The sequence below is a fragment of the Mustelus asterias genome, chromosome 1 (assembly GCF_964213995.1).
Source record: "Mustelus asterias chromosome 1, sMusAst1.hap1.1, whole genome shotgun sequence".
Classification (NCBI taxonomy): domain Eukaryota; kingdom Metazoa; phylum Chordata; class Chondrichthyes; order Carcharhiniformes; family Triakidae; genus Mustelus; species Mustelus asterias.
Window position 1 is genome coordinate 133,376,038 of NC_135801.1, and position 27,811 is coordinate 133,403,848.

The 27,811-nt window shown below is 44.4% G+C and overlaps 1 protein-coding gene across 1 annotated transcript in view; it reads left to right on the forward strand.

Annotated features, from left to right (window-relative positions):
* The window catches only part of cspg4ba (chondroitin sulfate proteoglycan 4ba), a 127,254-nt gene that overhangs the window by 22,136 nt on the left and 77,307 nt on the right, over window positions 1–27,811 (forward strand). Inside the window, exons 4-6 of the mRNA XM_078219345.1 lie at window positions 7,858–8,331; window positions 8,453–8,629; window positions 17,563–17,761. Coding sequence (XP_078075471.1) covers window positions 7,858–8,331; window positions 8,453–8,629; window positions 17,563–17,761 — 850 coding nt within the window. The remainder of the gene's footprint in view (window positions 1–7,857; window positions 8,332–8,452; window positions 8,630–17,562; window positions 17,762–27,811) is intronic.

Below are 27,811 nucleotides of genomic sequence, written 5' to 3' on the forward strand. Positions count from 1 at the left end.
GACCATTTCTTAACTCCTTTAACTTTGTGACATTTTTCACCAACTATTATCCATACTGATTCCAAACTCATGAGGAGGTGGTGACATAGTGGGAATGTCACTGGGCTAGTAATCCAGAGGCCCAGGCTAATACTCTGAGATTCTGCGTTTAAATCCCACAGCAACAGCTGCTAGAATTTAAACTCAGTTAATAAATCTGAAATTAAAAAGCTGGTCGGTAATCGTAAAAAGCCATCTTCAGACTTCAGACCCACAGCCATGTGTTTAATTCAGAAATATCTGGCAAGCCATTCAGTTGTATTAAACCACTACAAAGTCTAAAAAGAATAAAATTGGAAGGTCACCTGGCATTGGAAATGACAATGGCAAACCCAGCCCTTTCATTCCTGCAAAGTTCTCCTTATTAACATCCGGGGGCTCCTGCCAAAATTGGGAGAGCTGACCTAGTTACTAGTCTAGTTACTTGTCCAGAACTGTTAATGTCAAGTAACAGCTAACATTGCCCATTAGTATGATTCTGTGAGTATGACAATGTCTCAGATATCACCATGACAGAGATGGTGTTGGTACAATGGTATACAGTTGGGAGGGAGTTGCCCTGGGAGTCCTTAACATCTGGACCCCATGAAATTTCATAGCATCAATTCAGGGAGAAGAAAATCTCCTGCTAGTTACCACCCACCACTGACACCCCCACTCCCCCGCCCCCTCAGCTGGTGAATCCTCATGTTGAAGACTATATGAGGAAAAAGCACTGATGATGGCAAGGGCACAGAATATTCAGCATCATTTGTAACTCCTCAGATACCGAAGCAGTCTGTGCCCATGTGCCTGAACATTGGGTTTGGGTTGACAAGTGGCAAGTAACATTCATGTCGCACAAGTGCCAGTTAATGACAATCTCCAACAATATAAAATCCAACAATCTCCCCATGACGTTCAATTGCTGAATTCCCCCTATTAACATCTTTGGGGTTACCATTGACCAGAAATTGAACTAGACCAGCCATATATATATACTGCGCTATGAGAGGTCAGAGGCTGGGACTCCTGCAGTGGGTAACTCACCTCCTGACTCCCCAAAACCTATCCACAATCTACAAGGCATAAATCAGGAGTGTGATGGAATAACGTCCATTTGCTTGGATAAGTGCAGCTCCAACAAAACTCAAAGCTCAACATCATCCAGGACAATGTTGCTTATTTGAATTACGCCACATGCACCACTTTCAACATTCACTGCCCCCACCACTGGTGCATAGAGGAAACAGTGTACACCATCTATTTGATCCACTATAGCAACTCACCAATGTTCCTTTGACAGCATCTTCCAAACTTGTGACCTCTACCAGTCCAGAAGGAAAAGGGCATCAGATGCTTGGGAACACCACCATCTGCAAGTTGCCCTCCAAGCCACACACAACCCTGACTTGAAGCTATATCGACAGTCCTCACTGTCGCTGGGTCTAATCCTGGAATTCATTCCTTTACAGCACTGTGGGTATAGCTACACTGCCTGGACTGCGTCAGTTCAAGCAGCTCACCACCATCTTCTCAGGAGCGATTTGAGATGGGCAATAAATAGATTTTTTTTTAAATGAATGTTTTAAAATTGCAATCTGTCCTAGCCATATGATCAGGTAACTGTAATCCCTGCACCTTCTGTAACCAAATCGCGAAATTATTATTAGCCTCCCAAAGACTCTTTTCAGGAGTTTCACTTTGACAAGCACTTTTCTTGCCAAACTTGTGAATATTTGACATGGTTATACTGAGAGTTAATCTGATCTTTAAGCTGTACTTTGTTCCTGTAAAATTCAAGAGTTTCAACCGAAAGTACTGTTTTGCTTTCCTCTCATTTTCATCTGCATGGCATAACATTTTTATCCACCAGATGTCATCTAATCCTTTATATGTGAATTTTTGTTTTTGTGTTGCAGCTCTTTTTTTGTGCTCTGAAGTGATATGATCAGTGGGCCACATCAGAAAAAGAAAAGCTTTGAAAAGTCATGTGAATTTAAGAATGGAACAATGAGTTTGCATCTTGTTTAGATTTTGCATAGGTATTAGTGCAGTTTTAATGGGCGGATGAAGGCTCTGTTCTTTACTGCAGTCCATATTTAAGATACTTCTCTTGTGATAGCAACATTATTTTATAGCAATATATAAGTAAATGTCATGAAGAAAGATTATTCTGAATGTTATTTTACATTAAATGGAGAGAGGAATGACTGAGTTATACATGGAGGATGCTGGCTCATCCCAGTCAGTCCTCTAATTATGAGCCTGGGCTTCCATCCACCTTCCCGAGGAAGACCATCTCATAGAGCTGTTGAAGGCCAGCAGCCCTGTGCCACACCAAGATTGGTGGGCACTCCAGTAAGCAAGGGGCTCGGGTGGAAGATGAAACTTTTTTGCACTGAAACCCAGGTGCGTGTGGGCACTCAGCAGGGTAGGTTTAGCTGGCTGGTGCAAGAGGTTGGGGGAACATAAGAACATAAGAAATAGGAGCAGGAGTAGGCCATCTAGCCCCTCGAGCCTGCCCCGCCATTCAATAAGATCATGGCTGATCTGACGTGGATCAGTACCACTTACCCGCCTGATCCCCATAACCCTTAATTCCCTTACCGATCAGGAATCCATCCATCCGCGCTTTAAACATATTCAGTGAGGTAGCCTCCACCACCTCAGTGGGCAGAGAATTCCAGAGGTTCACCACCCTCTGGGAGAAGAAGTTCCTCCTCAACTCTGTCTTAAACCGACCCCCCTTTATTTTGAGGCTGTGTCCTCTAGTTTTAACTTCCTTACTAAGTGGAAAGAATCTCTCCGCCTCCACCCTATCCAGCCCCCGCATTATCTTATAAGTCTCCATAAGATCCCCCCTCATCCTTCTAAACTCCAACGAGTACAAACCCAATCTCCTCAGCCTCTCCTCATAATCCAAACCCCTCATCTCCGGTATCAACCTGGTGAACCTTCTCTGCACTCCCTCCAATGCCAATATATCCTTCCTCATATAAGGGGACCAATACTGCACACAGTATTCCAGCTGCGGCCTCACCAATGCCCTGTACAGGTGCATCAAGACATCCCTGCTTTTATATTCTATCCCCCTCGCGATATAGGCCAACATCCCATTTGCCTTCTTGATCATCTGTTGTACCTGCAGACTGGGCTTTTGCGTCTCATGCACAAGGACCCCCAGGTCCCTTTGCACGGTAGCATGTTTTAATTTGTTTCCATTGAGATAGTAATCCCATTTGTTAACATATTGGGCAGGGCATGGGGGGAGGGTGGGCACAGGGAGGGAGAAATTTCGGGTTTTGATTTGATTTATTATTATTGTCACACGTATTAGTATACAGTGAAAAGTATTGTTTCTTGCGCGCTATACAGACAAAGCATACAGTACATAGAGAAGGAAAAGAGAGAGGGCAGAATGTAGTGTTACAGTCATAGCTATAGTGCAGAGAAAGATCAATTCAGAGCAAGGTAGGTCCATTCAAAAATCTGATGGCAGCAGGGTAGAAGCTGTTCTTGAGTCCGTTGGTATGTGACCTCAGACTTTTGTATCTTTTTCCCATTGAAAGAAGGTGGAAGAGAGCATGTTCGGGGCGCGTGGGGTTTTTGAGTATGCTGGCTGCTTTTCCGAGCGGAAGTGTAGACAGTGTCAATGGGTGGGAGACTGGTTTGAGTGATGGACTGGGCTTCATTCACGACCCTTTGTAGTTTATTGCAGTCTTGGACAGGGCAGGAGCCATACCAAGCTGTGATACAACCAGAAAGAATGCTTTCTATGGTGTATCTGTAAAAGTTGCTGAGAGTCGTAGCGGACATGCCAAATTTACTTACTTTTCTGAGAACGTAGAGGCATTGGTGGGCTTTTTTAACTATAGTGTTGGCATGGAGGGATCAGGACAGGTTGTTGGTGATCTGGACATGTAAAAGCTTGAAGCTCTCAGCCATTTCTACTTCGTCCCCATTGATGTAGACAGGAGCATGTCCTCCACTACGTTTCCTGAAGTCGATGACAATCTCCTTTGTTTTGTTGACATTGAGGGAGAGATTATTGTCGTCGCACCAGTTCACCAGATTCTCTATCTCTTTCCGGGGACCCTCCAGTCGACACAGTGGAGGGCCTGGGATGGAGGCAACCACCCACCTCCACCCTCCTGTCACAGACCAATGGCCCACTGGATTACATGATGGATGCAAACCTCTCTCATGCTCAGTAAGTTGAAACAGCAGCAGGATGATGCCCTTATTTGGGCATTAATTGCCCACTTAAGGGCCTCAGTTGGGCTATGAGTGAGTGGCTCATCCCAATGTCTCCCTGCCACCTGTAAAATTGTGGCAAGGTGAGGGTGACAAGAACACTAACGATGGCACTGGGTTCAAATCCTGCCATGGTAGATGGTGCAATTTGAATTCAATAAAAAAAAATCTGGAATTCAGAATCTACTGATGACCATGAAACCACTGTCGATTGTCTGAAACACCCATCTGGTTCACTATAATGTCCTTTTTAGGGAAGGAAATCTGCCATCCTTACCTGATCTGGCCTACATGTGACTCCAGAGCCACAGCAACATGGCTGAATCTCAACTGCCCTTGGGCAACTAGGGATGGGCAATAAATATTGGCCAGCCAGGGACACTCATGGCCATGAATGAATTTTTTAAAAACCCTAACTTATGGGTCCAGCCACAACTGGCCAGTAAAATTCAGCCCTAGGACTCAGGTTCAAGCTCATTAAAATTATGGGGTAGAATGTCAACATTGTGTACCCCAAATATGCCACTATCATTTTGGTGACACATTAGTGAAAACTCCAAAAGAACAGCATAAGTAGCCATTCATTGTGTTTTGTTGGTTTCCACCTAAAATACAGTAGGTAGTCCTTAAGTCCCTTGTTACTGGCTCACATATTTGGAGGTTTGTGTGATAGAACTGTAACATGTATTTATTCCTGACGCAAAATACTGTGACTACTACAGATGTGAAATAAAAACAGAAAATGGTGGAAATCACTCAGCTCAGGCAACCACCTGTGGAAGACAGAACAACTGCTCATGAATATCGTTCTTCAAATGATGCTGTTACCGTTGTATTTTTTTTTTCTTTTGATTTTTTACTCCATCCTTACAGTTACAAACTCAATGCTCAGAGTGGAGTAGGCAATCCCAAATCTATTCCTTGCTTGCTCCAAAAACCAAATTCAAAATCCAATTGAATCTAATTCAAGCTTTCCACAAGACAGACAAACAAGATTCAAGCTGACAAGATCAATCATTGTGGCCCAAGCTGTTCCCCTGATAAAATACAGTTCCCAATATCGTACTCATTATTACCCAGTGGGAAGGCCATTCGCCCACCCCCACGCCTCAGATTGGTTGTGTTGAATGGTGCTAGTTTATTGACCTGGGCTGGGTAGACAGTAAGCTCACCTGAAACTGAAAAGAACATTTTGAATGACAAAAGACCACTCGATTAATCTTAAGTATCTCTATGACTGGCTGATTTAAATTCCCCTCTAATCCAACACGGTAAAAATCAGAAATGCAAGCCTACTGTATAATTTTTTCTTTAGTTATTTTAGTTAATGAATCATAAATGTTACATTCCACTAAGTGTTGATCTAGATTTAATTACTCGGCATTGATTATTGGCTTTGCAACTGGTGACTTTTTAAAAAAACATTACTAGTATCGGCCACATGCTGTTCTAAAATCATGTTTCAAAATTGAGTTTCACTAATTTATTCTCCTTCCTCATTCCAAGTTACTCTATTCTGAGTGTCTGTGGGGTTTTTTGTATTTGTAAGAATGTGGCTTTTCATAGGCATCTGCGTCATTTTTTCTTTTGCACAGTGGATCATTATTCTTATTCTTTGTTTTCATTAAACCTGCGACTATGAGGTGCTTCAAGCTACGCTGCTGTGAATTTTCCGGTGTTATTAAAGGTTAAGGCTCTTGTGCAGCCCTTCAAGGGCCAACCGCCACTGTTCTGCAGAAAGCAAAATCTGTTCCATATAAAATATACATCTTAGAAACAGGAGACCAATGCTGGTGTTTATGCTCCATTCAAAACTTCTTCCACTTCACTACTTCTCACATTTTCAACCTTTTCTTTCCTCTCTCTCTCCCGTATTTATTGAACATCCCTATAAATGCTTCTCTGCTGTTCACCCACACTACTGGCTAGTTCCTGATAGCTGCTACCTTGCTGGCAGTTAATTCTACATTTTAGTTGCTCTCTGGGTAAAATGGTTTCTCCTCAATTCTTTATTGGATTTACTAGTGATTATCTCAACTCTGGTTTTCAGTCCTCTAGTATTGACTCCCACACAAATGGAACTATCTTCTCCATGTCTGCTCCCTCAAACGTAAAACTCCAAAAATGTTTCCAAACTTCTAAAATGAGGATCATCCATCAGCTTCCCCATTTCTAGAGAGAAGAACCCTAGCTTGTTCAGTTTGTGAGAAACCTCATGAGCAGAACCAACCATACAGTCATTCTCTAATGGTACATTACCTTGAAGCAGTGCTGCTCAAGAGAACTTTGGCTTATTTGGCAGCAATGAATTAAGGTATGCCTGACATTTTGTAAATACTGAAAGCCATCTGAAGAAGTGAATTTCCAAGGGTATGTAAAGACCATAAGACAGAGGAGTAGGAGTAGGCCATTCAGCCCATCAAAACTGTTCTACCATCCAATGAGATCATGACTGATCTGATGTGATAATCCTCAACTCCTCTTTCCTGCCTTATCTCCATGACACTTGATTCCCTTACTGATTAAAAATCTGTCTGTCAGCTAGCAGCAATGTAAGTATAGTCTCCAGTCGTGTTAGCTGCCATCTTTTTCTGAAATACTTTGTCCTTCTAGCAGCCAGCATGTGGTTTTGCAATATCTGACCTGTCCTGAAATTCCCCATCTAATAGAGAAGGTCTCATGGCCAGAAAATAAAGTTACAAATTGTCTGCAGAGTGGTTTGTTTTGACAGTGCTGTAGATTCTGCCTTGCATTATAAACAGGGAGGGTTTCGTAACACTGGGAGCCAAGGCCAATAAACATCTGCTGATACTTGAAGAGTCCCACAAGAGAAAAGCTAATAAATGGTAGAATAAACTTAAGTTCTGTTTCCCACTTTTATTAGCATAATATCCTTAAGATCTGTCTCAGCTGCTATTTTGTGATGTTCTATTTCACTGCTGAGCTTGAAGTGGTCAATTTGCAAGCTAAATTTTTAGCAAGTATCAGCTGATTTCAGGTCTTTTGCTTCCAACCTCATCACTATATTTAAATGGAATGCATTGGGACCACATAAGACTGCAGAAAGTCACTAGTCATCTCATTATATCCATGCCAAAGCTTTGTTAGACATACAGCTTTTGCCACAGAACTGTACCTTCCTCTGCTCTGCATCTTTATTTTCTCTGCGATTGGTAGAAACATCAGTCTTTTTCTTAATTCCCTATAATAAAGAAAGCCATGTTCTTAACAATGATTGAAATAAAGGCACTTCACCTTGCTATCCTTGTGCCAATTTTAGATCGATAATCCTTTCAACGTTACTGGCCATTTAGAGGAAATAATCTTTCCTGGCTTCATTTTGTTCAATACAAATAGTGGCAAGTGAATTTGTTGTTGTTTTTTGACACTGGGACTTCCGTAGAGGTGTTCATATCTCCTTTTGTAACTTAAGGCCAGTTCACCTGAGTCTACATTGAATTTACATTAGACAATTGGGAAAACAGCTGCAGAAATTCCAGGCATGGGAGTTTATTTTCCCCGAATAAATATGTTGCTGATCTGAACGTTTTCACCTCTATTGCTATCTTTTGTTTCTTTCAGGTGATACATGAAGACAATCTGCCATCTGAAATAATTTACCGAGTGAAAGTTGCACCAACTCATGGCTACATTCGTCGCTTTGCTGAGGCAGAAGGATTTTATGTTGGAACAGAACATAAACCAGTTCAATACTTCACGCAACAAGACCTCAATGATGGCAGCATTCAGTATGTGCAAGTGAGAGCAAATCGGACAAAGGACAGTTTTACTGTAGATATTTCTAATGGAGTCGTAGAGCTGCCTGGCATTTTAATCCGGATTGATATTATTCCAAGGTTGATCCCAGTGGAAGTACACAACTTTACAATCAGGGAAGGTGCATCAAAGGCACTGACAGAGGACTTTATCAAAGTTGCAAGTTCACACTTTGCGGAGCTTAATTTTGAATATTTAGTAATGGAAAAACCAAACCATGGACATATAGAGAACTCCCGTTTTCCTGGTCTACCACTTCTGTCATTTACCAGAAAACAGGTAGCGTGAATATGTTCTAATTATTTTCGTTCTGAAAAGCCAATGTAGAGTTATATACTTAAATCTGTGTATATTGATAATAACACTGATTTTTTTTCTGCCACTTTGTTCATCTTTTTAGGTTGAACAAGAATTTATTTATTACGTTCATGATGACAGTGAGAGTCTCCAGGACAACTTCTCTATAATGATCAATGATACCCAACTGAGAAAAGAGAGTTTGCTTTGGACGGTATCTGTTAATGTCACATCAGTGAATGATGAACCTCCTATCATCACTACAAACAAAGTATTCAAAGTAAGTTAATCGTGTTTTGATATTGTAAAGGAGGCACAGAAACACCAAATGTATACAAAACAAATCAACTGGTTGATCTCCTTTGTGAAGCGTTGTCGTGCCTGGGGCCTTGTGAGGGTGGGGGAAGGGGCAGTCAACCTGATCCTTAAGACAGTGCTACAGCTGCAAGGGTGATCTGGGGTTGGAATGGCTGGAATGAATACAATCCAAGGACTTTACAATGACTCTCTCGATTGCAAAGTCAAAGTGATCATTGCTGGACTATGTTCATTCATGGATTTATTCAGAGAGGAGCAAGAGTGGATAGTAGATGGAAAGGCCATTGCTGCCTTTTTCCTGGCTATCAAGCAACTGAGGAGGAGAAGAAGGGCTCGTCACCGTCAGGGTGGGCAAAGGGGAAGAGCCTCATCCTGATGAACATGGTCCAGCTGGGCCCCCTCAAGGGCCTGAAGCTGAGGCTCACTGACCCATTCCATGGAGGTATTTGGTATGACCAAGGGTGTACTAAAGATGCTTCTAATAGTTGCAGATGAGCAAGAGACAGTACCATAGACACCTTCGCTTGTCAAGACATGTGGTGGCTCACATCAGCCACATTCTTCGGGAGGATCTGACTCCGCAGGCCCTGGGGGGCCTTCCATTGCCAGAGGCTCTAGAGGTGACAGTGGCTCTGCGTTTTTTGTGAATGGCTCGTTCCTGGACTCTAATGGGGACCTCTGTGGGATATCCCAAGCATCTGTGAGGTTACTGACTCCCTATTCAGTAAGGCATCCAATTATGAGCAGTTCCTGCTGGATGAAGCTAGCCATGCTGTCAGAGCAGTGGGATTTGCAATGGTCTCTGGATTCCCACAGGCACAGGGTGCCTTAGGCTGCACACAAGCACCTTTAAGAGCTCCCAGCCAACAGCCATGACGATTCATCAACAGGAAAGGATTCCACTCTCACCGTGCGGCCGTAACCTCCAGATGCAGATTATGCAGGTCTGTGCAACATACTTTGGGAGCTCCCAAGACTCTTGCATCTTGAGTCACTCACAGGTGCCACAGATGTTTGAGAGCCCTCAGCACTTCGAGGGCTGGCTCCTCGGAGACAGAGGCTACCAGCAAAAGACATGGCTGATGATGCCATTCCACGACCACAAAGTGCTTCAGGGTAGAGATACAAGGCTGCTCATTCTGCAGCACACTCCCTGATCGAGCAGATAATTGGCATATTGAAGCTGCATTTCAAATGTCTGGACTGGTAAGGTGGTGCACTCCATAACACACCTTGGCGGTAAGGTGGTTTACTCCATAATGCACCCCAGCAGTAAGGTGGTGCACTCCATAACATCCCCCAGGGATAAGGTGGTGCACTCCATAACACCCCCAACGGTAAGGTGGTTTACTCCATAACACCTCCAATGGTAAGGTGGTGTACTCCATAACACCCCCAACGGTAGGGTGGTATACTCCATAACACACCCCAGCGGCAGTTGATGTCATATACATGGATTTTAGTAAGGCGTTTGATAAGGTCCCCCATGGTCGGCTTATGATGAAAGTAAGGAGGTGTGGGATAGAGGGAAAGTTGACCGATTGGATAGGTAACTGGCTGTCTGATCGAAGACAGAGGGTGGTGGTGGATGGAAAATTTTCGGATTGGAGGCAGGTTGCTAGCGGAGTGCCGCAGGGATCAGTGCTTGGTCCTCTGCTCTTTGTGATTTTTATTAATGACTTAGAGGAGGGGGCTGAAGGGTGGATCAGTAAATTTGCTGATGACACCAAGATTGGTGGAGTAGTGGATGAGGTGGAGGGCTGTTGTAGGCTGCAAAGAGACATAGATAGGATGCAAAGCTGGCTGAAAAATGGCAAATGGAGTTTAACCCTGATAAATGTGAGGTGATTCATTTTGGTAGGACTAATTTAAATGTGGATTACAGGGTCAAATGTAGGGTTCTGAAGACTGTGGAGGAACAGAGAGATCTTGGGGTCCATATCCACAGATCTCTAAAGGTCGCCACTCAAGTGGATAGAGCTGTGAAGAAGGCCTATAGTGTGTTAGCTTTTATTAACAGGGGGTTGGAGTTTAAGAGCCGTGGAGTTATGCTGCAACTGTACAGGACCTTGGTGAGACCACATTTGGAATATTGTGTGCAGTTCTGGTCACCTCACTATAAGAAGGATGTGGAAGCGCTGGAAAGAGTGCAGAGGAGATTTACCAGGATGCTGCCTGGTTTGGAGGGTAGGTCTTATGAGGAAAGGTTGAGGGAGCGAGGGCTGTTCTCTCTGGAGCGGAGGAGGCTGAGGGGAGACTTAATAGAGGTTTATAAAATGATGAAGGGGATAGATAGAGTGAATGTTCAAAGACTATTTCCTCGGGTGGATGGAGCTATTACAAGGGGGCATAACTATAGGGTTCGTGGTGGGAGATATAGGAAGGATATCAGAGGTAGGTTCTTTACGCAGAGAGTGGTTGGGGTGTGGAATGGAGTGCCTGCAGTGATAGTGGAGTCAGACACTTTAGGAACATTTAAGCGGTTATTGGATAGGCACATGGAGCGCACCAGGATGATAGGGAGTGGGATAGCTTGATCTTGGTTTCAGATAAAGCTCGGCACAACATCGTGGTCCGAAGGGCCTGTTCTGTGCTGTACTGTTCTATGTTCTATGTAAGGTAATGCACTCCATAACACCCCCCAGGGGTAAGATAGTGCACTCCATAACAACCCCCAGCAGCTCTCTTGCATCATTGTTGTTTGTTTGCTGCATTCTACACAACTTGACGCTACAAAGGAGATGACCCGACACAACGAGAGATGGAGGAACTGCAAGTATCCTCTGATGCGAAGGATGGTGAGAGGGATGAGCTTGATGAGAGCGAGAAAGCTAAGGCTCCAGAGGAGGAGGCCATAGCATGGGCCAGATGTGCCCTTGAGATTTCTTTAAATACTTCTGCATGGGATGTGGCATTGCTGGATAAGGCAGCATTTGTTGCCCACCTCTAATTGCCCTTGAGAAGCTGGTGGTGAGCTGCCTTCTTGACCCACTGCAATCCATGTGGTGAAGGTACACCTGCAGTGCTGTGAGGGAGAGAGTTTGAGGATTTTGACCCAGCAACAAGGAAGGAGCAACAATGTCAACAGCATATTTGTTGGGTTAAGTGCAGTTAGCGATGGGTCCTCACACTCCTGACCTTTGGTGGACAGGCTTGGGGAGTCAGGAGGTGAGTTACTGCAAGATTCCTAGACTCTGACTTGTGCTTGTACTTATATGGCTAGTCCAGTTCAATTTCTGATGACTAGTAACCCTCAGGAGGTTGATGGTGGAGATTTAGCAATTGAATGTCATGGGGTGATGATTAGATTCTCTCTTGTTGGAGATGGTCATTGCCTGGCACTTGCATGACACAAATGTTACTTGCCTCTTGTCAGCCCAAGCCTGGATATTGCCCAGATCTTTCTGCATTTGGCCATGGACTGCTTCAGTACCTGAGAAGTCGTGAACAGTGCTGAACCTTGTACAATCATCAGCGAACATTCCCACTTCTGACCTTATGATGAAAGGAAGGTCATTGATGTAGCAGCTGAAGGTGGTGAGAATTAGGACACTACCCTGACGATCTCCTGCAGTGATGTCCTGGAACTGAAATGATTGACCTCCAACAATCATAATCATCTTCCTTTGTGCACAGAGTTTTCCCCGTGATTCCCATTGACCCCAGTTTTTCTAGAGCTTCTTGGTGCCATACTCGGCAAATGCGGCCTTGATGTCAAGGGAAGTCACTCTTGCATCACTCTGGAGTTCAGCTCTTTTGTCCACGGTTGAACCAAGGCTGTAATGAGTTCAGGACCTGAGTGACCCTGGCGGAACCCAAACTGCGGGTCAGTGAGCAGGTTTTTGCTAAATAAATGTTGCTTATAGCATTGTTGATGACCCCTTTCATCACTTTACCGATGATCGAGAGTAGACAGATTGGCGGGAATTGACCAGGTTGGAATTCAGATACGTTTGGTCTACAGGACATATCTGGGCAATTTTCCACATTGTTGGGTAGCCGTCCATGTTGTAACTGTACTGGAACAGCATAGTTAAAGGCACAGCTAGTTCTGCAGCACAAGTCTTCAGTACTACTGCCACAATAGTGATACGGCCCATTTCCTTTGCAGTTTCCAGTACTTTCAGCTGTTTCTTGATATCATTTGTATATAGTGAATTGAATTGGCTAAATACTGACGTCTGTGATGCTGATCCTCTGGAGGAAGAGGCCAAGATGGATCATCCACTTGACACTTCTGCCTGAACAACGTCCCAAATGTTTCAACTCTTATCTTTTGCACTCTCTCATCATTGAGGATAGGGATATCTATGGAGTTGCCTCCTCCACTTAGATTTCTAATTGTTCAACGCCATTCATGACTGAATGTGACAAGACTGCAGAGCTTGGAAATTATCCATTGGGTTGTAGGAACACTTAGCTCCCTTTACTGCATGTTGCTTTCACCGTTTAGCACAGAAGTAGCTAAACAGTAGTCTTGTAGCTTCATCAGGTTGCCAACTCATTTTTAGGCATTCCTGGTGTTGCACTTGATTTCCCCTCTTGCACCCTTCTTTGAACCAGGGTACCGTGGTAGCACAGCGGTTAGCACTGCTGCTTCACAGCGCCAGGGACCCAGGTTCAATTCCTGGCTTGGATCACTGTCTGTATGGAGTTTGCACGTTCTCCCCGTGCCTGCATGGGTTTCCTCCGGGTGCTCCGGTTTCCTCCCACATTCTGAAAGATGTGCTGGTTAGGTGCATTGACCTGAACAGGCGCCAGACTGTGGCAACTAGGGGAATTTCACAGTAACTTCATTGCAATGTTAATGTAAGCCATACTTGTGACTAATAAATAATCTTTACTTTAACTTTTTAGATCTGCTGGTTTGATAAGAATGCTAAAATGGGGGATAGATGAGGTTATGTATTGTGATTGTATACAATCCTTCTGTTGCTGGTGAATGCCCAGTTTTGAATTGCTGGATTTGTTTGAAATCTATCTCATTCAGCAAGGTGGTAGTGCCACACAACACAAGAGAGTATCCTCAGTGTGACATTAGGACTTTGTCTCCACAATGGCTGTGCAGTGGTCACTCCTACTGATAGTGTCATGGACAGATGCATCTGCAACAGATGGATTGGTGAGGATGAGGTCAAGCATGTTTTGTCTTTCTTTTGGCTCCTTCACCATCTGTCACATTCGAGCAGCTATGCAGTTTAGGACTTGGTCAGTAGTAGAACCACCTGGAATGCACCATATGAAAGTGTGTTGGACAGCGGTTCAATTGAAGCATTCAAGAGGGAATTGGGACGTTATCTGAAAACGAAGAATGTGTGGGGATACAGGGAGAAAGCAGGAAGTGGCATTAGGTAAATGACTTCAATGGAGAGCTGGAGCATACATGACAGGCTGAATGGTCTCCTTCTGTGCTGTAACAATTCTATGAATAGAAGCATGATTCAGAATCATTGTATCAACCAGCATCAAGTAGAACTTCCTTCAGAGCAGCCAGAGCAGAATTATTTAAGGAAACTGTTAATATAATGTTTCAACATTTAAGCCTGTGACCTTAGTATTTCTGGATGCAAGTTTGAATTTTCTATATAAAGACTCCCATCTAGAATGCTCCAGAAATGCAAATTTGATATAAGCCAAATAGGCACAGTGTCACCGTGGTTACTCCTTCCTGCTGTATTTATTACGATAAACATTTTATTACTCAAACAACTCGAGCAGTAAGACGAGAGGACACTTGGTTTGCACTTCCATTGTCCCTAAAAGGTCATGGGAAATTCCAGTCCACCATAAACCCGCAACTGAAGCAATTCCTCACATAGGAAATAATATTGACCTGTGGTCAGTGATTCAGCCACTCCATTTAGCTCAATGTAAACAACAGTGATTTATCATTGCAGTGGTACTGGGGAATGAGCCTGGTCAGGTCTTCAAAGTTTCGGTAGGGGAACATGTGGCAAATAGTAACCACAATTCTGTTAGCTTTAGGATAGTGATGGAAAAGGATGAGTGGTGTCCCAAGGGTAAGGTGTTGGATTGGGGGAAGGCTAACTTTAGTGGGATTAGGCAGAAATTGGCAGCTCTTGATTGGGAGAGGCTGTTTGAGGGTAAATCCACATCTGGCATGTGGGAGTCTTTCAAGGAACAGTTGTTAGGGCTGCAGGATAGGCATGTGCCTGTAAAAAAGAAGGATAGGAAGGGTAGGATTCGAGAACCGTGGATAACCAGGGAAATTGAGGGATTGGTCAAAAAGAAAAGAGAGGCGTACGTTAGGTCCAGGCAGCTAAAAACAGAGGGAGCTCTGGAGAAATACAAAGAAAGTAGGAAAGAACTCAAACGAGGAATTAGAAGGGCAAAAAGGGGTCACGAAATGTCCTTGGCAGACAGGATTAAGAAGAATCCCAAGGCGTTTTATTCATACGTTAGGAACAAAAGGGTTGTCAGGGAAAAAATCAGACCTCTCAGGGACAAAAGTGGGGAATTATGCTTGGAGCCCAAAGAAGTAGGGGAGATCCTAAATGAATACTTTGCGTCGGTATTCACAAAGGAGAGGGATGTATTGACTGGGAGAGTCTCGGAGGGGAGTGTTGACCCGTTAGAGAAAATCTCCATTACAAGGGAGGAGGTGTTAGGTTTTTTAGGGAATATAAAGACTGACAAATCCCCAGGGCCTGATGGAATCTATCCAAGGCTGCTCAGCGAGACGAGAGATGAAATCGCTGGGCCTCTGACGCAAATCTTTGTCTCGTCACTGGACACAGGTGAGGTCTCAGAGGATGGGAGGATAGCTAATGTGGTCCCGTTATTTAAAAAGGAAGGATAACCCGGGAAATTATAGGCCGGTGAGCTTGACGTCCATGGTAGGGAAGCTGTTGGAGAGGATTCTTAGAGATAGGATGTATGCGCATTTAGAAAGGAATAAACTCATTAACGATAGTCAACATGGTTTTGTGAGAGGGAGGTCATGCCTCACTAACCTGGTGGAGTTTTTTGAAGAAGTGACTAGAATGGTTGACGAGGGAAGGGCCGTGGATGTCGTCTATATGGACTTTAGTAAAGCGTTTGACAAAGTCCCTCATGGTAGGTTGGTGCAAAAGGTTGGATCTCATGGGATAAAGGGGGAGGTGGCTAGATGGGTGGAGAACTGGCTTGGTCACAGAAGACAGAGGGTGGTAGTGGAAGGGTCGTTTTCCGGCTGGATGCCTGTGACTAGTGGTGTTCCGCAGGGCTCTGTATTGGGACCTCTGCTGTTTGTGATTTATATAAACGATCTGGGAGAAGGTGTAACTGGGGTGATCAGTAAGTTTACGGACAACACGAAAATGGCTGGACTTGCAGAAAGTGAGGAACGTTGTCAGAGGCTACAGAAGGACATAGATAGGCTGGAAATTTGGGCAAAGAAATGGCAGATGGAGTTCAATCCAGATAAATGCGAAGTGATGCATTTTGGTAGAACTAACGTAGGGGGGAGCTATACGATTAGTGGCAGAACTATAAAGGGTGTAGATACGCAGAGGGACCTGGGTGTGCAAGTCCACAGATCCTTGAAGGTGACGTCACAGGTGGAGAAGGTACTGAATAAGGCATATGGCATGCTTGCCTTTATAAGTCGGGGCATAGAGTATATAAGTTGCAGTTGTATAGAACGTTGATTCGGCCGCATTTGGAATACTGCGCCCAATTCTGGTCGCCACACTACCAGAAGGACGTGGAGGCTTTAGAGAGAGTGCAGAGGAGGTTTGCCAGGATGTTGCCTGATATGGAAGGGCTTAATTATGAGGAGAGATTGGGTAAACTGGGGTTGTTCTCACTGGAAAGACGGAGGATGAGGGGTGACCTAATAGAGGTATATAAAATCATGAAAGGCATAGATAGGGTGAACGGTGGGAAGCTTTTTCCCAGGTTGGTGGTGACGTTCACGAGGGGTCATAGGTTCAAGGTGAGGGGGGGGAGGTTTAACACGGATATCAGAAGGACGTATTTTACACAGAGGGTGGTGGGGGCCTGGAATGCGCTGCCGGGCAAGGTGGTGGAGGCGGACACACTGGGAACGTTTAAGACTTATCTAGATCGCCACATGAACGGAGTGGGAATGGAGGGATACAAAAGAATGGTCTACTTTGGACCAGGGAGCGGCGCGGGCTTGGAGGGCCGAAGGGCCTGTTCCTGTGCTGTTTTGTTCTTTGTTCAGTCGCTACATGCCGGAGGGCGGCACCGTGATTAGCACTGCTGCCTCACAGCGCCGGCGACCCAGGTTCGATTCCTGGCTCAGGTCACTGTCTGTGTGGAGTTTGCACATTCTCTGTGTCTGCGTGGGTTTCCTCCGGGTGCTCCGGTTTCCTTCTTCAGTCCAAAGATGTACGGGTTAGGTGGATTGGCCATACTAAATTGCCCTTTAGTGTCAGGGCGACAAGCTAGGGTAAATGCATGGGCTTGTGGGGATGGGGGCTGGGTGGGATTGTGGTCGGTGCAGACTCGATGGGCCGAATGGCCACCTGCTGCACCGTAGGATTCTATGATTCTATCTGCTCAGGATAGAAAGCGAATAGAAACCATAGTTCAGTTGTGCCACTTTCAACATAAAGTGATCTTTCTTGTGAGTATAAGTGCTAATCAACTAAATTTTTCAATGATAACTTTAATGAGAAGAAATTAGATATAGCTCTTGGGGCTAAAGGGATCAACAGATATGAGGGGAAGACGGGATCAGGATATTGAATTTGATCAGCATGATCAAAATTAATGGTGGAGCAGGTTTGGAAGGGCTGAATGATCTACTCCTGCTTCTATTATCTATGTTTCTCGGAACTTAACAATGTGAGGTCATTTTTCTCACTGGTGACTAATTACAACAGATGCAAATTTGATTTCACTGTTCCTTTGTTTTTACTCACTTAGGTTTGGGTGGGCTCAGTTACAGAGATAACAAAAAATGATCTGAATGCAGAAGATAAAGACTCTTCCCCAGGAGACCTGGTGTATTCTGTCACTCCTCCTAGCAATGGCCACCTTGCTCTGAAGTCTTCTCCAAATAAACACATTCTGAACTTCACCCAACATCATATCAATAACGGCCAGCTTGTGTTTGTCCACAATGGTAAGTCTTCCTATTATTCCAACTTTCAAATTTGCTTTAGAAATGTTAAATTCTGTTAAGGGAGAACAGAGTCCTAGACCAAATGAGGAGATTCTTGATAATACCTATTTGGGTATTGGAGACCAGTTAGTTTGATATGGTTATCACAGATATGGCCGCCATTTCACAGGATTCACGCTGGGCACCGGGGTCTCCGGGTGGGTCCTAGGCACTTTTGTTGAGCGTAATCTGGTGCAGACCTGATTATCATATTGAAATGAGCATTTCAATATGATCAGCAGATCTGGGACGGTACTCTCCAGGCCCGCTAGCATCTCCCTGCCCTCCTTCCCTTGCCAGGAGTGGTTCCCTCCAGTGGCATTTACGACTGCTCCTCACCAACGGGGAACAGGCACCCAAAACCTGCTGAAGGGAAGAGAGACCATTGAGGCCCCCTGGGGGCTCAGGTGTAAAGGGGGGTGTCCCTAGGGCGGTGCCAGCCTGGCACCCTGATTTAAAAGTTTTAAAGTTTATTTATTAGTGTCATAAGTAGGCTTACATTAACACAGCAATAAAGTTACTGTGAAAATCCAGGAAACTGGAGCACCCGGAGGAAACCCAAGCAGACATGGGGAGAACTTCCAAACTCCACACAAGCAGTGACCCGAGGTTGGAATCGAACCCAGGTGCCTGGTGTTGTGAGGCAGCAGTGCTAATCACTGTGCCACTGTTCCACCCCAATGGGCGAACTGGCACTGCCCACCAGGCACTGGGCAGTGGCAAGAGGGGGGCCTACTGGAGGGGGTGGGGCCTGTTGGGGGCGATGATGTGGCGGGGGGTGGGGGACCTCCTGCCACTGTGCAAGAGGATCGGTGGTGGAGTGAGGCCTATCGGGGTTGGCCGTCGGGATGGGGGTCAGGGCTGGTCATCGGTGGGGGTAGGGGGGTGGGACTGTCAGGGGGGCATGGCTGGCTGGGTGGTGGGGGCGGGGTGGTGGGGCGTTCGGGGCTGGCCAGGGTTGGTGGGACATAGGGCCTGGCCCGGCGAAGTCCGGGAGACCAGCAATTGGGAGGTGGGAGGTTCAGAAGGCCAGCAATGGCGGGGAGTGCGGGGCTGGCAAGCATTTTGGAGGCCGGCAATGGGGGGGGGCGGCCTTTTGGGCAAAAATTGTCCCCACCCCCACAGTGAGTCCCGCTGAGGCACTCTGCAGTGCTCAGAGTTTCAGAGATCCGGTCTGGTAATCTCATGAGAAAAAAAGGGAGGGAAATACTCCCCATTTTCCCGCACATTGGGAACCTAGATTTTTTTTGGGAGAATCCCGGCCACGGAATATGATCACAGTTTGTCTTAAGGCCATAAAGATTGTTCCTACATCCTATGTTCTTATGAATAGTCAGCATTTAGAAGCTGTGACTCAGAAACATGCAGGGATGACTTGAGTTAATAAATGGTTTGAAATTCAGTGTAGCAGATATTCAGTTTTCAGGACATTTGATAAATTATAACTAATTGGATTCAAAATGAGCTCATCAACAGGGAGTGAAGACTATGTGCCTGAAGTTCCACTGGGGGGCAATCAGAGTCAGATTGTCACTCCACCCTGGGTGACTGAGCTGGAAATCCAGCTGCTGCTTTCTTGCCCGATCTTCCGACCCAGGCTGAGCAAGAACTGGGCAGTACAGTGAGTTCCCAAGATCTTTGGTCGACGGGCTGGAGAGTCGCAAGTAAAATAAACCACGCCCTGTTTTTTACAGCACTAGCTGCCATAAGGTCGATAGGTTTGAAGGTCCAACCACTCTCAGAAGCCAGGGAGTAGGCAGGTTTGTAAGGTGAGTGAGTAGGATTGGGGAGGAAGCGGGGTGGGGGGTAGGTAGCGTTGGGGGGTCGTCAGTTGCTAAGTAAGGGATTGTTTGTTGGTCAGTGAGGGTGGGGTCAGTTGTTTGGGCGTCAGGTGGTCAGTGGAGTTGTGGGATGGGTGGTCAATTGGGAAGTTGCGTGCTTGGGAAGATTGGGTGATCAGTGGGGGGGCGGTTTGGGAGGTCAGTGTGCGGGGGTAGTTGGATGTGGGAGGCAGGTGGTCAGTGGCAGGGTGGGGGGAGATGCATGGGAAAATCGGCAGGGGTTGGGGGGAGCTCCGTGGTGGGTTAGTACTATAGTTCCCCAGGAGTTGGAAGTGGTTTTAATTCTAACATTTCCTGGGTAATTTACTGTAAGGCAGTTGAAACCATCTGACATTTGTGATCTATATTGTACATTCGGATGGTACCCGTGGCAGGGCCGTTGCCCAACAGATGTTTGAACTTCCCGCGCAATTTCAAGCAATCCTTATCTGGGGACTTATGGGGTGGGGTTCCTCAGCGCAGCTTTGGGGAACCCCCACACAGTTATGACACTCGGAAGTTGAGTTGTTCTGGGCCACTGTGTGACTGAAAACAGCATGCTGGAGTTGCATGAGGTTTGGGTTCCTTGCTGTCGAAACTATTGACACAGCCAACATTGTATTTTCTGATCCATAATTTCCTGCTGGGTTAAATCTTTCCATCCATCTCCCAAGTGTAGAACGCACTGATGGCATTTAAATCTAATTCAACAGATAAGCTAAAGGACAGACTAATTTTAACATCCAGAAATTTAAGTTAAAGCTCAGGAGCATAATGAAACAACATGATTAGTTAGGGTGGAAAATTTCACGTGTAATCCTTATTACTCCTTTATGTTTACCTTTATGCGAGAAACGTCAGCAAGAAAGGAGGTTACTCCGTTCGTTGTGCCTGTATCATAAGAACATAAGAACTAGGAGCAGGAGTAGGCCATCTGGCCCCTCGAGCTTGCTCCGCCGTTCAGTAAGATCATGGCTGATCTCTTTGTGGACTCAGCTCCATTTACCCGCCCGCTCACCATAATACTTAATTCCTTTACTGTTCAAAAATGTATCTATCCTTGCCTTAAAAACATTCAATGAGGTAGCCTCAACTGCTTCACTGAGCAGGGAATTCCACAGATTCACAACCCTTTGTGTGAAGAAGTTCCTCCTCAACTCAGTCCTAAATCTGCTTTCCCTCATTTCGAGGCTATGCCCCCTAGTTCTAGTTTCACCCGCCAGTGGAAACAACTTCCCTGCTTCTATCTTATCTATTCCCGTCATAATCTTACATGTTTCTATAAGATCTCCCCTCATTCTTCTGAATTCCTATGAGTATAGCCCCAGTCTACTCAGTCTCTCCTCATAAGCCAAGCCTCTCAACTCTGGAATCAACCTCGTAAAACCTAGGTGTGGAACAGCACCTAGTATCGGTGCTGTTCCACACCAGAGATATTGGCTGGTTTCAATTTAGAATGAATGAGATAAGCTGCATAATAGGGTAGATCTTACATTAGTGGTAGGAGCGAATGGTTTGATAGGTCAAATAATTTTTTGGTCTTTGCACGTTTTATGTTCTTGTAATAGACCCTGAGCTGACAGAACAGTGGAAATGTCACAGAAAGAAAGGCAAAGCAGTAAAGGATGACTCATCGTGAAAGATTGGGTTTAGAGTTGTCACTTCGGGTGTAATTTGGATGCAGATTGCTCTCAAAATTGTTTTAATTTTCTGAATTGAATTTTTGTCAGGTATCTGCTCGAACTTATTTGTATATCACTGAGTGTAAATTTTTCCATGAATCAGCAGAATTGGACTGCATTTTAGACTATTCTTTCTAAAAAAAAAATTAGTTTGCATTAAGCAGGTGACCAAAATTGTACACCTTGCTTGGGTGTGATCTCATCAATCCCCTGAAATTGGCATCTATCATTTTGGTGGGGAATGGAGCGAGTTCCAAATGATGTACATAAGAACATAAGAAATAGGAGCAGGAGTAGGCCATCTGGCCCTTCGAGCCTGCCCCGCCATTCAACAAGATCATGGCTGATCTGAAGCGAATCAGTTCCACTTACCCGCCTGCTCCCCATATCCCCTGATTCCCTTATCGATCAGAAAACTATCTACCCATGATTTAAACATATTCAACGAGGAAGCCTCCACCACTTCAGTGGGCAGAGAATTCCAGAGATTCACTACCCTCTGAGAGAAGAAGTTCCCCCTCAACTCTGTTCTGAACCGGCCCCCCCTTATTTTGAGGCTGTGCCCTCTAGTTCTGGTTTCCCTTCTAAGTGGAAAGAATCTCTCCACCTCTACCCTATCCAGCCCCTTCATTATCTTATATGTCTCTATAAGATCACCCCTCATCCTTCTAAATTCCAACGAGTACAGACCCAATCTGTTTAATCTCTCATTCCTGGTTCACAGAGGCATCTGTGCATAGTTGTTTGGATGGGTGGGATACCCTTTTCTAGAAGTAAGAAATCATTTTAGATATGGTCTCAGTATGTCTTTGGGAGAAGTGAGATGTCCTTTGGGATTGTTAAAAGTAGATATGTTTGCACATAAAAAGTGCATAAATTCATTAGAACTATCAAAATGAACTGTAAACCGTCTACGCATTTAAAACTCTTGCCCTTTAAATATTGGGAAAATAGTATGTGCAACATTTTGGAAAAAAAACACTCTGTCTGTTGACATGAGGCTCACTGGATTACTGCTGCATGACTGATTTTACAATATTCAAATGTTGCAGTGGGGTGCCTGTCAGTACCCTGTTAGGATGAAAGCTCCAAGTAGTTATAGACACTTTGAAGTGGGATTATGAATTCTAATGCTTGTTTTTTTATATAACGGATTAAAGGAAGTTAAATATAATGAATGGGTTTTTATCAATGGGAGGGTTTTATTTTAAAAGTGACTTCTTCAGTAGATATTTAGTTTGATTTTATCCCAGCATGGGTCTGAGTTCTGCCCATGGTGGATACGGGGTGAGTAGGCATGGTAGGTGTAAAGGCAAAGAAAGATGGTTGGGGGGACAGGGGTTGGCATAATTCAGCACTGGGTCTATAAAGGGCCATCGGGGATGGGTGGAGGGGCATAAAATGTCATGGTGGGTATGAGGGGCCAAGGGGAAGTGAGTAGACACATATAGGTTACCAAGGCGGGCATGAGGGGGCATGAGTTGGCATGGATGGAGAATGGCTATTCCATGTCCTGAGGCAGAAGCAGTTAAAGAAAACATGGATTTTAGTAGCCCCAGACCAGCACTTCTGCACCACTGGGACCCACAGCGCTCTGGCTTCAGTTTGGATCTAGATTTTCAATGGGAACACTTGTGCGGGAGAGGGAAGCAGTGAGAGGGTGAGTCGGGGAATGGAAGACTTGGCAAGCGGGTGGGTATGGCAGCTTGAGAGGCCACAACTCAGAGGTTGGGAAGGGGCGAGGCTGCAACTTGGAGGGTTGGGGAGAAAGAGGATCTGCTGGTTTTTCTCTTTTATATTTTTAAACATGTTTGATTTTCAAAGTTATTTTAGTATAGGGGGTGTAGGAGTAGAGTTAAGAGAAAAATCAGGAGGGCAAAAAGGGGACATGAGATTGTTTTGGCAGATAAGGCGAAGGAGAATCCAAAGGGCTTCTACAAATACATAAAGGCCAAAAGAGTAACTAGGGAGAGAGTAGGGTCTCTTAAGGATCAACAAGGTCATCTATGTGCAGATCTACAAGAGATGGGTGAGATCCTAAATGAATATTTCTCATCAGTATTTACTGTTGAGAAAAGCATGGATGTTAGGGAACTTGGGGAAATAAATAGTGATGTCTTGAGGAGTGTACATATTACAGAGAAGAAGGTGCTGGAAGTCTTAAAGTGCATCAAGGTAGATAAATCCCCGGGACCTGATGAAATGTATCCCAGGACATTGTGGGAGGCGAGGGAGGAAATTGCGGGTCTCCTCGCAGAGATATTTGAATCATTGATAGTCACAGGTGAAGTGCCTGAAGATTGGAGGGTGACAAATGTTGTGCCTTTGATTAAAAAGGGTTGCTGGGAAAAGCCTGGGAACTACAGGCCAGTGAAACTCACATCTGTGGTGGGTAAGTTGTTGGAAGGTGTTTTGAGAGACGGGATCTACAGGCATTTGGAGAGGCAAGGTCTGATTAGGAACAGTCAGCATGGCTTTGTGAGTGGAAAATCATGTCTCACAAATTTGATTGAGTTTTTTGAAGGGGTAACCAAGAAGGTAGATGAGGGCAGTGCCGTTAATGTTGTCTACATGGACTTTAGCATGGCCTTTGACAAGATACTGCATGGTAGATTGTTGCATAAGGTTAAATCTCACAGGATCCAGGGTGAGGTATCCAGCTTGATGACAGAAGCCAGAGGGTGGTTGTAGAGGGTTGTTTTTCAAACTGGAGGTCTGTGACCAGCAGTGTGCCTCAGGGATCGGTGCAGGGTCCATGTTATTTGTCATTTATATTAATGATTTGGATGAGAAGATAGGCGGCATGGTTGGTAAGTTTGCAGATGACACCAAGATTGGTGGCATAGTGGACAGGGAAGAAGATTATCTAGGATTGCAACAGGATCTTGATCAATTGGGCCAGTGGGCTGACGAATGGCAGATGGAGTTTAATTTAGATAAATGCGAGGTGATGCATTTTGGTAAATTGAACCAGGGCAGGACTTACTCAGTTAATGGTAGGGCGTTGGGGAGAGTTACAGAACAAAGAGATCTAGGGGTACAGGTTCATAGCTCCTTGAAAGTGGAGTCACAGGTGGACAGAGTGGTGAAGACTGCATTCAGCATGCTTGGTTTCATTGGTCAGAACATTGAATACAGGAGTTGGGACGTCTTGTTGAAGTTGTACAAGACATTGGTAAGGCCACACTTGGAATACTGTGTACAGTTCTGGTCTCCCTATTATAGAAAGGATATTATTAAACTAGAAAGAATGCAGAAAAGATTTACTAGGATGCTACTGGGACTTGATGGTTTGAGTTATAAGGAGAGGCTGGATAGACTGGGACTTTTTTCTCTGGAGCGTAGGAGGCTGAGGGGCGATCTTATAGAGGTCTATAAAATAATGAGGAGCATAGATCAGCTAGATCGTCAATATCTTTTCCCAAAGGTAAGGGAGTCTAAAACTAGAGGGCATAGGTTTAAGATGAGAGGGGAGAGATACAAGAGGGTCCAGAGGGGCATTTTTTTCACACTGAGGATGGTGAGTGTCTGGAACAAGCTGCCAGAGGTAGTAGTAGAGGCAGGTACAATTTTGTATTTTAAACAGTGTTTAGACAGTCACATGGGTAAGATGGGTATAGAGGGATATGGACCAAATGCAAGCAATTGGGACTAGTTTAGGGGATTGAAAAAAAGGGGTGGCAGTGCCTGTTTGCATGCTGTAAACCTCTATGGCTCTGCTAAATTTCTACATTGTTAAATTAAATAATGTAAAGTATTTCATCTTGGAGGATGTAATGTTTGATTTTTTTTTTCTGGTAAGGAACGTCCTATAGAACCTAACTACAGTTTTAACATTGATTAATATGGGAACCAATGTTTCACTTAAAGTCATTTCACTTATAATTGCAATTTTCAGGAATGCAGTCACCAAATTAAGTGAGAAATTACTGTACTTCAAAGCATTTCTTGCTAGTTTTCTCTCATACTCCAGTTTCTTCTCATTATTTTTTGGTCATTGCTTGCTGTTTTCATAATTTTTTCCAGTCCTATGGCCTACCACTAATGCTTACAGAATTGTACTTTTTTTCAGTTTGATACCATCCTTAGTTATCCACAGACGGTGCATCCTTCTCATTGAGTCTTCCTCTTTGAGAGTTATAAAATTTCTCCTTAAATATCTGCCACTTTTTCCCTACTTTCTTCCTTTCAATCTATTTTCCCATTCCACTTCAGCCAATTCTGCCTTCATATCCTTATAATTGTCTTAATTTAAGTTTAAGACACTAATTATGGACCCACATTTCTCACTCTCAAACTGAATGTGAAATTCTGTCATGTTATGATAACTCTTGAGAGGATCCTTTACAATGAGGCTATTAATTAATTACACATTATCAGATCCATGATGGCCTGTTCCCTGCTAGGTTCCAAGCGTATTGTTCTAAGAATCTGTCACAACCACACTCTATGAACTCATCCTCCAGACTACTTTTGTCAATTTGATTTGTCCAGTTGATGTGAAGATTAAAGTCACCCATGATTTTTTTAAGGTATTCATATTTTTTGGTGACCATTTGCTCCTAGAATGTGTGGTAACTGCCATCAAATTATGGAAATGTTTCTGCTATAAGTTGAAAGGTCGCAGTACATGCTTTTTCTACCACCAGATAGCGCTGGTTTGCACTGTTTATGGAGTGACTGATATCAATCAGTTTTACAGTTTGACAAAACCTAGGAAAACGCCTTAAAATTTGAATGTTAACTTTGTCAGGTGCTCGACCGGGGAATAGCCAAACCTGATCCCACCCTTGTCCCTTAAGTAGTGCAGAAACTAGTAAGGTATAGCTAGCTTAATTTGAATAGATTTTCATTACCATCTGTCTGCTCTGTGCGCCAATGATCTGATCTAGTCCCAAGGGACTGAAGTCATTAGTTTCACAGCTGATGACCTAATGGTGATCTTTTGTCCTCTTAAGGGGGATGCATTATTAATAACTAATTTCAGAAAGAAACACTTTGCTTAATGTCCTCAGACAAGGGGATATGCGTTAAAAAATGGCTTAGGGATGGAAGGTAGCAAGTAGTGATATATTGTTGTATTTTTCATACTGGAGAATGGTAGACAGTGGTGTTCTCAAAGGCTCAGTCCAAGAAGCACTGTTTCTTCGCTACACATAAATGACTTGGATGTTGGAATAAATATTAACATTTCAAAATTTGCTGAAGGTTGGCAAACAGTAACGTTTACACTAATTAACAGTAAAACAGGATATAGATAGGTTAGCAGAATGACCAAGGAATGTCAGAGGGATAGGGAGAGGTGACATAGACCGAATGGCACAATTCTAAAGAGTGTGCACAGACCGAGATCTGGGGGTGCATGTGCATAGATCTTTGAAGGTGAAGGATAGTTTGAGAGAGTTAGTCAGCATAACATATTGGCTCTTGGGGCTTCGTAAATAGAGTTGCTGAGTACAGAAAAGGAAAATTATGCTGAACCTTTATAAAGTTCTGGTTTAGGCCACAACTATTGTATCGTGTCCAGTTCTGTTCAGCATGCTTTATGAAGGATGAGGTGTGGCAGAGAGTTACAAGAATGGTCCCAGGGATGAGGGTTTTGAGCTACAAGATGAGGTTGGAGAAGCCAAGGTTGTTCTTCTAGGAGATCAAGGGGAGATTTGATAGTGATATACACAATTGTTACAGGTTTGGACAACATGGTCAAAGAGAAGCAGTTCCTATTAGCCAATGGTCTAAGAACTAAAGAACAGATTTAAGGTTTTGGGCAGGAGATGTGGGGGTTGAGAGCACATAGTGATTTTCGGACAGTTTTTAGAGCAGCACACTCTAGAGCCAGCCAAGGAGCAGGCTATTCTAGATCTGGTAACGTGCAATGAGACAAGATTAATTCATGACCTCATAATAAAGACATCCCTAGGGAACAGTGATCATAACATGCTTGAATTTCATATTCGGCTTGAGGGAGAATGTGTCTAAGACTAGTGTTTTAAACTTAAATAAGGGAAGTTATGAAGGTATATGAGTTGGCTAAAGTGAACTGAGTAGTGGGCACTGCCAGGGCTGCAGAGAGAACATCCAAGAGGAACATGGCTGCCCCGAGAAGATAATTATTTAAAGTTAAGGTTTATTTATTAGTGTCACAAGTAGACTTACATTTACAATGCAATGAAGTTACTGTGAAAATCCCCTAGTTGCACACTCTGAGGGAGAATTTAGCTTGGCCAATTGACCTAACCAGCATGTCTTGTGGGAGGAAATCGGAGCACCCAGAGGAAACCCACGCAGACACGGGGAGAACGTGAAAACTCCACACAGACAGTGACCCAAGCCGGGAATTGAACGCGGGTCCCTGGCACTGTGAAGCAGCAGAGCTAAACACTGTGCCACCGTGCCGGGATTTAGGGCAGGAAAGGATCTCCGATCCCAGGGAGGGTGAGAAGCCGTGTTCTGTCAGGCAGATGATGTGGAAGGAAAGGGGGGTGAGGATGGGGACGCCCACAGCGCAT